Below are 12,503 nucleotides of genomic sequence, written 5' to 3'. Positions count from 1 at the left end.
TTAGAAGCTATGGACCTGGTGGTGCAGGGGTGGGAAAGTGTACATTACTGTGTGAGAGGGGAAAAAGTCACTTTCATACATGAACAAACCACCCAGGATTCTTAGGCTAGATATGAAATGTACCCAACATTACCACAAAGCAAGAGGCTCCAAACACCACTTTATGACCTGGTTCTGAAATATCCTGTAGGTAGGCAGCAACCAATAAGATCATCAGATGGATATGAGTCAAAGTAAAAATAATTAAATAAAACTTACTCAGAATGAGTCTACAAACAAAATGTCTCCAGAAATGAAAAAAAAAAAAAGTAGTTTTAAAAGAGACAACTATCCAACTCAATAATCATGTTATAAAACCACGAAATGTAAGGAATCTGCAAGAACTAAGAATATTTAAATTGGAAAAGTTTACGAGTTTTTATATATCTAGAATATGGTATTAAAAGTTGCCTTTTATGTGACTACAAATAGAAAAACTGGGTCCCTCAAAAAGAAGCCTATTCTAAGAATCAGATCTCAGTGACATGAAATAAACCACCAGTGAAGATGTGGCACGTCTATGGCACGTAAATAGATGTTGTTTAACATCTGTTTAGTAATTTTTTTTTTATGGTGTTGAAGATCAAACCCAGGGCCTCATGCATGCCTACTAAGCAAGCATCTATCATTGATCTACATCCCCAACCTAAAAAAACAGTAAAGATTACTCTTTAGTTAAAAAAAAAAAAAAAAAAAGTCAGAGTAACTTTAACTATGTAGGAAACTTCAAAGTACTCAAACCAGGTATCAATTATTTTAAGTTCCATTCCTTTCAAATCAATTCTGAGAGAGGTTTCACATCAGAAGAGTGAATTTTGTTAAAATTCTGATAGACTAACAGCTGATGTGATAAGCTGATTAGGATCACTTTTGAAAGTAAAATCCGTAAATCTAAGTCAGGCTCCACAGATCAAGGTAGTCCCTATTAACATAGAGAAGCTGAACTACATCAAGGGGTGACAAAAAAAGATCTGAAAGTAACATTCATTAATGTTTTCTTAAGATGCAGGAATAAAGTAATATTTGCATCAGACCATAAATTTGACTTCAAAAGTTTAAAAATATTTAAAGATGTCTGATGAGAGAAAAGGAAAACTAATGGAGTTGAAATTAAGACATACTTGACTTTTCCAAAAAAATTTTCAAAAATATTCCATGTAAATTAAGCAGTATTTATATATTTCAGAACCCAGAGTGTTTTTGAAAATTACATACATACATGGCATGCTCCAAAATATATGCTGCTACAATTTTTATTTATTTATTTTTTTGGAGATAATCACAAGAAACTAACAGTAGTTATTTTGAGAAGAGAGAAGAGGACAAAGGAAGTTTTACTTAAATTTTCTAACCTGGTACATACATTTTTTAATGTCAAAGGGTTTATCTAGATGGTAGTCATCATACCACTACACTGAAAACACATTTTTCTTTTCTTTTTTTTAACTGGGGGGGAGGGGGGAGAGTGTGCTAGGGATAAAACCCAGGGCCTTGCGCATACTAGGCAAGTTCTGACACTAAGCCACATCTCCAGCTCAAATTCTAACCCTAAATGTTTTTATAACAAACAATATTTACTAAAAAGGAAATTTCAGTAATTATTTCATTAAAAATTTTTAAAACCTTCAGAAAGGTTGGTGAACTAATATAATGAACAACTATATAACTTTTACCAAGTTCATTATTTATTAACACACATGTGCCGCATCTATTTCCTACCACTCCAACACTTGACATGGTTCTGTTGGAGTAGAGGATCCGACACTTGACATGGTTCTGTTGAAAGATCATCCTCCCTCTTGGGGGACACAGGCGTGGCATGTTTCCATATGCAGTTGCTTTTAATACTAATAATATATCCTTAGATTCAGATTATAGAGAATACTGGGAGATTTCATGGTGCTGGGATACAAAATAATGTAAAGTTTAATATTAATACTTAGATGAAATCATAAATAAGCCATTATGATTTGCTCAAATTTGTAAGGAGCCTGTGATTTCTTTAGTATACAAATTCTCTAGAAGTTATATATGAGAATGTATTTGTCTGAGGCTTTGATGTGGTGTTTGGTCTTCATTGCTTTCTTAGTTAGTGTATATGATTAAGTTTAAGGATATTTTTCCCACTTAATAAAAAAAAATAAGTTAATCATAAGTACAATTTGTATTCTTCTTATGTCTAGTTCTTTAAAGATCAAAATAGAGTTTTAGTCCGCCATTGAGTATATGAAATAGAATAAATATTAACAATAAACTGATTCCTCTATTCTCTGTTAGTAATAACAAAAACTTTCCACTGTTAATAACTAACATTAGAGTTCTTGGAAAGGGTAACTTCTATAGAAACTTAATGATGTATTCTTTCAGGGAAATTAAAACTAAATGGAGCATGGTGCCCTCTACCTTGCTGGGAACTGTTTTTTTTTGTTTGTTTGTTTGTTTTTTAAATTTAAACTATCATGCAGTAATGCAGTAAGAACATGTTTCTTAAAAAAGATCATTAGTTATACTCTTAAACCATGAAATGATGCAATCAATACCAAAGAAAAAAAACATACAAAAAGATTCTGTGAATAATAAAGATTTAGATTCAGCCTCAGAACACTTGGTGTCTCTGTATGCTGTTTCTCCACCACGCCAATGCCTCCCATCCACCTAGGACCCCTAACCGCTGCTAGCGCTGGACCACGGCACACATGCATGAATGATTTTTTTTGGCTGAACTTTTTAAAGTTGTAAGAATCATGACAGTTCAGCTTTAGTAATACCTAAGGACAAGGACATTATCCTACACAACCATAACACAGTACACTCAAGTTTAACATTGATACTGTTTTCTAATAGACTGTTCATGTTAAAATTGTCTCAATTATCCCAAATCAGATTCTTAATGGCTTTGTTATTTTGCTCAAGTATTTAATCAAGAATCATGCATTGCATTTACCTATCATGCATCACTTATCTTTTAAACAGTTCCCACTTTTTATTTTGCCTATCACAGACATTTAGAAGATACTGACATTTTTAAGAACCCAGATCAGTTACTTTATAAAGTAGGACTCACTTTGAAATATGTCATGGTTTTCTCACATTTAATTAATGGTAAACATTTTGGCAAGAATGCTACACAGGTGATGATGTATCCTGTTCAGTGTTGTTATGTCAGAAAACACAGTTCGTTGTTTTAATATTTTTTTTTTTTGTGGTGCTGGGGATTGAACCCCCAAGGGCCTTGTGCATGCAACGCAAGCACTCTATCAACTGAGCTATATCCCCAGCCCTTAATTAACATACATAGACCATTATTTGATGTCAATTTGTTAACCAAATTTGATCACTTATGTGAGATGGTGTCAACTTTAACAAAACCCTAATTTTTCCTGAAGAGCAGCACAGGCAAGTCCTTCATATTTCTGTGATAGTGTTTTTATAGAACACCAAAGATATATTCAGCACATCCCAGCTAGCCTTGCAACTATCAGTCACAGAATATAAAAGAGAGTAAACCTAAAAATCAAATCAAGACTTGAAAAAAAAATTCAGAACCCAAAGGGAGAGCTCACAGTCAATGCCTCAAACAAGCAGCCACCTGAAGCCACTAAGCTGGGGAGACTGGCAATGACTCTCAGAGATCAAGGAATGGAACACAGGCAATAAACATTAACAGAATGAACAAACAAAATTAGTTCCTAATTGGGTGTTTTGTTTCTTTAAACATAGTAATTTGTTAGTCAATTATATTTTCTTATAATCAATTACATTATTGAGAGTACAGAGCATGTTTCTATAAGCTCAAATTGCTATTACTTTTATCTGGCTCTGAAGTAAGACCGACAATATCAATGCCAACTCACAATCTTTGATTTGAAGATATCCAATAGACCCGACAAGTGAGTGTACTGATTTGGCACTTTTCGAAGATGAACCATTTCAAAATCAGTTCGGACACCAGGACCTTGACATTCTCCAACATACATTCTTCGCCATTTGTGATGAATTTGCACAAAGAGTGGTACTTGACTGCAGGTGATTAGGAAGAAAATGCAAATCATTAAACACTGAATAATTCCGAAACCTTAAAATTTTCCTGTGTCATTTAAATCTCAAATGTTTAAAAGTAGATTCTGATTTACCACAAAGATACTTAAGGGTTTCTGTTCTCTTTATGCTAATAAACTGAAGAAACTATCTTCCAGTGGTACTTTAGTCAGAAACTTTTCTATTTAAACATGAGTAAAAGTCATAAAAAGCAGCATGAAAAATTTCTTGAGTGATTGTATATTAGTCTTTCCAAATTCATATTAAAACCTGATTCATGAATATTAAACAATACAAATTAAATCAACTTGGTGATAAAATATTTCTATCATGTGGTATTGATCCTTACCATTCAGATTTCCATAACTGCAAAGTTGCCTACTCACTAAATTTATTTGTAATTCCAAAATCAGTACTCACAAAACATTCATTGATAGACATGGGCTGAACATCAAAATTTTGAGTCATCTAACATGCATATTTCCAGCTGAATTCAACTAAGATAATGTTCTGCCTTCTTGTTTCACCCAAATGTAAATAAGTATCCTTTTCATGATCTATTTAAGTGCTACTTTTATGTGTGTGTGTGTGTGTGTGTGTGTGTGTGTGTGTGTGCGTGCGCGCGCGCGTGTGCACACCCTTTTTGTTGGTGATTTCACTCTTTAAAATGACCCCCAGGCATAGTTCTGAAGGTAGTGTTCCTGTGTACAAGAAAGCAGTGATGTATCTTTAAAAAAAATTTTTTAGTTGTATATGAACACTATACCTTTATTTTATTTACTTTTATGTGGTGCTGAGGATTGAATCCAGTGTCTCATACGTGCTAGGCAAGCACTCTACCACCAAGTTACAACCCCAGCCCTGTGATAAGTCTTACATACAAAATCATGTGTTAGGTGAGTTTCATTCTGGCAAAAGAATATAGGACTACTGGCTGAGAGTTCAATCCTCCTGAACCAATAATATGTATTATAGCAGAACAATTCACAATAGCTAAGCAATGGAGTCAATCCAGGTGCCCTTTAACAGATGAACAGATAAAGAAGTTGGGGTATATATACACAATGAAGTATGACTCACCCATAAAGAATGACTTTATGACATTTGCCAGTACATGGCTGGATCTGGAGACTATCATGCTAAGTGAAATAAGCCAATGCCCGCCAAAAACCAAAGGTCAAATGTTTTTGCTGATATGTGGAAGCTAAACCATAATAAAGGGCAGGGGCAGGGAGTTTAGTAGATTAGACAAAGGGAAATGATGGGAAGGAGGGATAGGAATAGGAAAGACAGTAGAATGAATTTGATCTAATTTTTCTATGTACATCTATGAAAATACCTAAATGAATCTCACCAAGAATGGGGTCCTAATTAGAATAAGATATAATCCATGCATGCATAATTTTATCAAAATGGAGTCTACTGTCATGTATAACTAAAAAGAATAAAAAATAAAAATAAACAGAAACAAACATAAAACAAGGTAATGTATTAACTGATGGACAAAAATGTTGTGACCAGAGGCTCACAAGAACCTAACTCTCTGTAATTTTCCTAGGAGCGATGGTTCAGGTTTTAATAATTCAGTGTGATGGTTTTATAAAACATAACTACCTTGAATAACAAGAACAGGCTATATAAATACATTCCCAAGTTAATACTGCTATGTTAGTAAATATTCTAGTCATTCTTTTCATTTAGAAAATGAAAGGGGGAATAATTATTCCCTTAGGCTATACTGTGAAGTATATACACTCTAATACATTAATTTTTTCTAGCAAGTTTACATTTAGAGTCTTTCAATGCAAATGAAATACAATTAAGCAAGTTTCATGTTCTTAAATACTTCCATTTTAAAGTAGGGTCTAAAATAACTTAAAAATAAGTTTCTGAAAAGTTACTCTAAAAATTGTATAAGTGTATCCTCAAAATTTAAAATTAGATACTGAGATACAATTTAATAAACTAAATTTGTGAAAGCAAAGCACAAAAATAATACAATTTAGTCTTTGTTTCAAGTATGCATTGAATATTTTAATATAATTCCCTTTAGAAATGACATTTTAAAAGGTTTTTATTAATTGTCCTTATATACCAAATTCCATTATAACAATATCCAAGTATATGTACTAATTTTCTACTTTTAGTAAAAAAGTATCATTTAATCATTTACCTTCATAAATTATGACTAAAAATAGTTTTCAGCTTATTGTCTAGGTTTATCAAAATGTCCACCTACCAGCCAGTGTTTCCCAAAGCAATAGAGACAGAACTCAGAAGAAGGTTGCACTTAGATTCACTGAGAACTGCATCACTGTGTGCAGCAGGGGCAATCACCACAAACTCACGTAGACCATACCTTAAAGAAACAATCACTGCATTAAGTAGGAAATATCAAGATACAAAAATCTATTAATTGAAAAACACAAAATTCTCCCTATAGGGAACTGAAGTCAGATTTGCACTACAGGTACCCACCCAGTTTCTACCCACCCACCCAGGGCAATTGAACCTACAACCTGAATTTTCTTTAAGAAGCACTTCCATCATCTATCTACTAATCCTCCTATATTCTTTACAAATTAGAAGCAATTTGCTGGAATCACAAAGATCATTAAATGACATTTTTGCCTTAGAAGTTTTCAACATAAAAAAAGCACTGAAATCTTGCTTTAAATAACTGACAGCATGTGTCCATCAATGTGGAAAGTAGTCTGATTACCTGTATGGCAGGAAAATATCAGTTATGATGTATGTATACTGTCTAAAAATGAGAACACAGTTACCAAGTATCCTAATTAAGGAATTCTTGTATTCTTTTACTTGGTAACACACATTTCCCAGGAGTCACAAAATGATCAGAAAATAGCTTATTCCTGCTATGGCATCCAAATTAATGAAAACATCTTAATTGCCAAGTCATTTAAAACCACAAAGTTGCTGCCAAACTTAAAAAAAAAAAAAAGAAAGTCAAGTTGGTGACTGTTCTTGCCTACTAAAAATTCATCTCCTAGCAATTCCTCATTTAATAATTTTTTAAAAATAAAATAATTGAGGAAATGCATTATTTTTTTGCCTAATTTACTTTAATCTCTGGACATGTAGGGTTATGAAGGCTTATTTTAATGAACATTTTCCTCAAGAAATACCCCAAAGGGCTGTATGTCAACATTTTTTAAAAGTCTAATTCATAATCTGTTCATTGTTTAGATGAGCCTATTGCTTTGAGATGATTTGAGAATATCCCTCAAGGGTTCTTTCATCAGGAGCTTGGTTCACAGTGTGGTAGTGTTGAAAGGTGGTGGGATCTTTGTTAAGTAGGGCCTATTGGAAGATCCCAAACTGATCCCTCCCTTCCACTCTGCTTCCTGTCTCTCCATATAATCTTTCCCTCTCCTATGTGCTCCTGCCATTGTGGTGCCATCCAACCATAAGGTGATATGGTCAGGGAACCCTCACTGAACTGGCACTATGCTGCTTGGACTTTCAGCCCCCAGACCCATGAGCTAAACAAACCTCTTTATAAGTACCTAGCCTCAGGTATTTCATTATAGCAAAGAAAAGCAGCAGACTTGGGCTGGGGCTGTAGCTCAATGACAGAGCTCTTCCCTAGCACGTGTGAGGCACTACGTTTGATCCTCAGGATCACATAAAAATAAATAAAATAAAGCCATATACAACTACAAAAAATAAAAAAAGAAAGAAAAATGGACTAATTCAGATGAAAAAACTTATTTTCATCTCCTCAGTTCACCTTTACCCTTCTACCCCTGAAATCAAAAGTATGTAGACATAGCAACAAATAATTGAAGGGAACCCAGAGCAGTGAATTATACAAGCTCTAAAGATCTTTAAAAATAGTTTTCTTCAAAGGTTCTTGGAGGAAAACATGAATATTCCCCCATGCCATTCCCCACGCTAGTGTGAAACCACTATTGATGGTTTCTTGGCATTTTTCCAGAAATGTTCCTTCTGTCCATGACCATCCTATTTCCAAGTAAGATCATACTATATACTTTTGTGCCTCTTTTTTAAAAAATTCATATTTATTGTAAACAAATGGGATACATCTTGTTTCTCTGTTTGTACATGAGGTAGAGGCATACCGTTTTTGTAATCATACATTTACCTAGGGTAATAGTTAATTCCCTCTTTATTAGTACTCTGTTTCTAGTTTTATGCTATTGCAATAACTATTCAATGAACTATTTCCACAAATATATTTGTGGAGTAAATTCTTAGAAGTTGATGGATATAAGGACATTTGCATTTTCAACAAACAAGTTATTACTGATATAATAACTGTTGCTATCCAAATCAAACTCCTTTTTAGTTTTTTTTTTTTTTTTTTTTTTTTTTTTTTTTTTTTTGGTAATATGCCTTCTATTCCCTGTGCTTTGTTTCCTCTGTTTGGAATGCCCCTCTGCCTCCACCAGTCATATACAGTCTCTATTGCCATCACTGAATATCCAAATCCTTTTTAAAAAATTTATCTCAAATACTACCCTCTCATCCTCATTATATATACTCTCTTCTCTGAATTTTAACATCTTTTTCCTGTTATTACAATCTTTAAAGTGTCAAGGTAAGTAATTGAGTAATTTTCTTTGTAGGTCTGTCTACTTGAGACCTAAGGTTAAACCCACATCAAATCAACAAACATTAGTGGAGATGTTTAAAAAAAAAAAAAAAAAAAAGGCAAAAGTATATAACTAGAATAGGCATTATTCCAAGGAAGATAAATGAATGGCAAATAAGCACATAAAAAGACGTTCAACATCACTAATCACTGGGGGAATGCAAATCAAAGCCATTGTAAGACCAAAAAAGTAAGTCTTTTCAATAAACGGTGCTGAAACACTCATTAGGATGACTATTGTCCAAAAGCAAAAAACAAAAAACAGAAAACAAGTGCTGACAATGATAAAGAGAATATGGAAAACTGGAACTTGTACTTCTGCTGGTAAAAATATAAAATGGTACAACTACTGTGGAAAACAGTATGACCATTATTTTAAAAATTAAACATGAATTATCATTTATTCTAGAAATTCCATTTCTGGGTATATATCCAAAAGATTCAAAAGTAGACACTCCCAGGCTTATAGCATGATTATTCACAATAGCTAAAACAGAAATGACCCAAATGTCCATAGACACATGAATGGATAAACAAAGTATAATATATTCATCCAATGAAATATTATTTAACCTTGAAACAGAATGAAATTCTGATACATGCTACAACATAAAAGAACCATGAAGACATTTTGTTAATGAAATTAGCCAATCACAAAAGGACAAATATTGTATGATTCTACTTATATGAAGTATCTAAAATAATCTAGTTCATGGAGATAGAAACAAACCAACATAACTATGTTAATGATATTTGACAAAGGTACAAAGGCAATACAAAGGAAAAAAGTAAGTCTTTTCAATAAATGGTGCTGAAACAACCGGGCATCCACATGCAAAAAAACAATAAAACTAGACATGGAACTTATATTCTACAAAAAAACTAACAAAATGGATCACAGATGAAAAAGCAACACAAAACTATAAAACTCCCAGAAGATATCAAGAAAATATCTAGATGACCTTGCTTTGTCAATGATTTTTCAGATGCAACACCAAAGGCACAATCCATGAAAGAATGAATCAATGACTTGAACTTCAGGAAAATTAAAATTTCTGCTCTGCAAAAGACACTGTCAAGAGAATGAAAAGGCAAGCACAGACTGGGAAAATGTTCACAAAAGACATACCAGAAAAGAACTATTGTCCAAAGTATATAATTTTTTAAAAAGATCTTCCTTAAAACTAAAAATAAGAATATAGCAGCTGAAGCTGGGCACAGTAGAGCACACCTGTAATCCCAGTGGCTCAGGAGGCTGAGACAGGAGAAACTAGAGTTCAAAGCCAGCCTCAACAAAAGACTGGCACTAAGCAACTCAAGGGAGACCCTGTCTCTAAATAAAATACAAAAATAGGGTTGGGGATGTGGCTCAGTGGTCGAGTGCCCCTGAGTTCAATCCCCAGTACCTCCCACCCCCCCAAAAAAGAATATAGCAACTCAATTCGTAATAGCCAAGCTATGGAACCAACCTAGGTGCCCTTCAACAGATGAATGGATAAATAAAATGTGGTATGTATACAAACGAAACATTGCTCGGCAAGAAGAACAAAATTACGGCATTTACTGGTAAATGTTTGGAACTGGAAAATATCATGCTAAGTGAAATAAGCCAGTTCCAAAAAATCAAAGGCAGAATGTTCTGGTATGTGGATACTAACCCACCACAAGGGAGGGGAAGATTAGAAGCTCATTGGATTAGATAAAGGGGAAAGAAGGGAAGGGAGGGGAAATGGGAATAGAAAAGACAATAGAATGAATTGGACCTATCTTTCCTACCCTCATACATAAATACACAAACAATATAAATCCACATCGTGTACAACCTCAGTAATGGAATCCTAACTGGAACATGTCATACTTATTTTATGTATGCATAATATTTCAAAACATACTCTACTGTCATGTAAAAAAAAAATTTTTTTAAAAGGGTTGGGGTTGTAGCCTAGTGGCAGAGCACTTGCCTAGAATGTGAGGCATTGGGTTTGATTCTTAGCACCACATAAAAGTAAATAAATAAAATAAAGGTACTCTACTCATCTACAACTAAAACATTTTAGTAAAAATAATGAATAATTCAATTAAAAAATAGATCAAAGACCTTAAACAGGCACCTCACCAAAGACATACAGATGGCAAATAAGCACATAGTAGGATGCTATATATCACATTGTGAGGAAAATGCAAATAGAAAGAGAAATCATTACACTCCTATCAGAATGTCCATAATCCAGAACTCCCAAACATCAGCAAATGTTGGTAAGGATGTAGAGCAACAGGAACTCACTGCTAATAGAAATGCAAAATGGTACAGCTGCTTCGGAAGACAGTTTGGCAGTTTCTTACAAAACTACACATTCTTACCAAAATGATCATGTTCCTTGGTATCTACCCAAAGGAGTTGAAAACTAACGTGTATACACACACACACACACACACACACACAAACTGCATCTCACTCCATGCAGTTTAAAGTAGCTGTGCAGCAGACTGGCTTTGCTGCTGAGAAATTTCTTCTACCAGATATACTTGTCACAAATTATGCCTTCCACAAAGTCCTAGGGCACAGAATTAATTCTGCAAACTTATTTTCAACTATATTACAAAGATGGCTTTTATTCCAGTTTCTAATACCTTATTCCTAATTTCCATCTGAGGCCTCAACATGATAGCCTTTGCTGTTCATATTTTTGTCAACACTCTGTTCATGATCACATAAGTAATCACTAAGAAACTCCAGGCTTTCTCTAGTCTTTTCTGGAGTCCTCATCAGAATCTTCATTAACATTCTGTTCACCACAATACAAGCTTTATAGTTGTTTTTCTAGATTTTTCCAGTTTCTTCCCTTATGTAATTCCAAAGTTACTTCCACATTTTCAGATTTTTTTTTAGTAGTTCAGATGTTTTTTTAATAGTAATATTCTACTTCACCAGAACCAGTTTTCTAAGTCCATTTTGTGTTATTAAACAGAATATCTGAGACTGGCACTTTATAAAGAACAGAGATTTATTTCTCACAATTCTGGATACTGTAAATTCCAAGATTAAGGTGCCAGCATCTGGCGAGGGTGTATTGCTGTGCCAGAATAGGTAGAGAGCATCCATATGATGAGAGTGAGAGAGCACGTTAAGTCCAGGTCTCTTTTCCTTTTTTAATAAAGCCACTAACGTCACCACAGAAGCCCTACCTTCATGATCTCATCTGACCTTAATTACTTCCCAAAGACCCTGGCTCCAAATAATGATCAATATATTAATCTGGGGATTGTTTCCAACACATGAATTTTGGGGGATACATTTGAACCACAGCACTAAGCAAAATAACTCAAACTAGGAGTTCAGATGTATTGATACAAGTAAAAATCTCTCTATGATACTTTTTAATGAAAGAACTGTTTTATCTAATATATTATACATGTATACTAAATTTAAATATAAATGTTCCTTAACATGTCATCTTTCTACAAAGAAAGGTAAGATAATAACCATTCATTTTTGGTGTTGTTTGAAAAAGCCTTTTTTCCTGCTCCAATAAAGATCAAAGCAACAACTAAAGATTAAACAACATTTGACATGCATGTTGTTAATCTCACATAGGCAATCATAGCACCATACCACCTACTTTGAATGCAACCATTTTACAACCTTCATGTATTACTTTAGAAATATATTCAAAGTCTCTTCAAATAGTACAAAGAATATATGCATAAAATACTATTATCACCAAAAATGGTGGTGAAAAACAATGAATAAAAAACTATTTCTTAGACATAAATACCTAGTACCTAT

At 33.6% G+C, this 12,503-nt stretch overlaps 1 protein-coding gene across 2 annotated transcripts in view; it reads right to left on the bottom strand.

The window, feature by feature from the left end:
- The window catches only part of Rab3gap1 (RAB3 GTPase activating protein catalytic subunit 1), a 93,659-nt gene that overhangs the window by 44,741 nt on the left and 36,415 nt on the right, over nucleotides 1-12,503 (bottom strand). For both annotated transcript variants that reach the window (XM_047545086.1, XM_047545087.1), the window contains exons 6-7: nucleotides 6,317-6,436; nucleotides 3,894-4,059 (exon numbers count right to left, since the gene is read on the bottom strand). In XM_047545086.1, the coding sequence (XP_047401042.1) occupies nucleotides 3,894-4,059; nucleotides 6,317-6,436 (286 nt within the window). The remainder of the gene's footprint in view (nucleotides 1-3,893; nucleotides 4,060-6,316; nucleotides 6,437-12,503) is intronic.

The sequence above is a fragment of the Sciurus carolinensis genome, chromosome 3 (genome assembly GCF_902686445.1).
Source record: "Sciurus carolinensis chromosome 3, mSciCar1.2, whole genome shotgun sequence".
Classification (NCBI taxonomy): Eukaryota; Metazoa; Chordata; class Mammalia; order Rodentia; family Sciuridae; genus Sciurus; species Sciurus carolinensis.
Note: the sequence above shows the minus strand (reverse complement) of the source record. Positions and strands in the feature narration are given on the sequence as shown.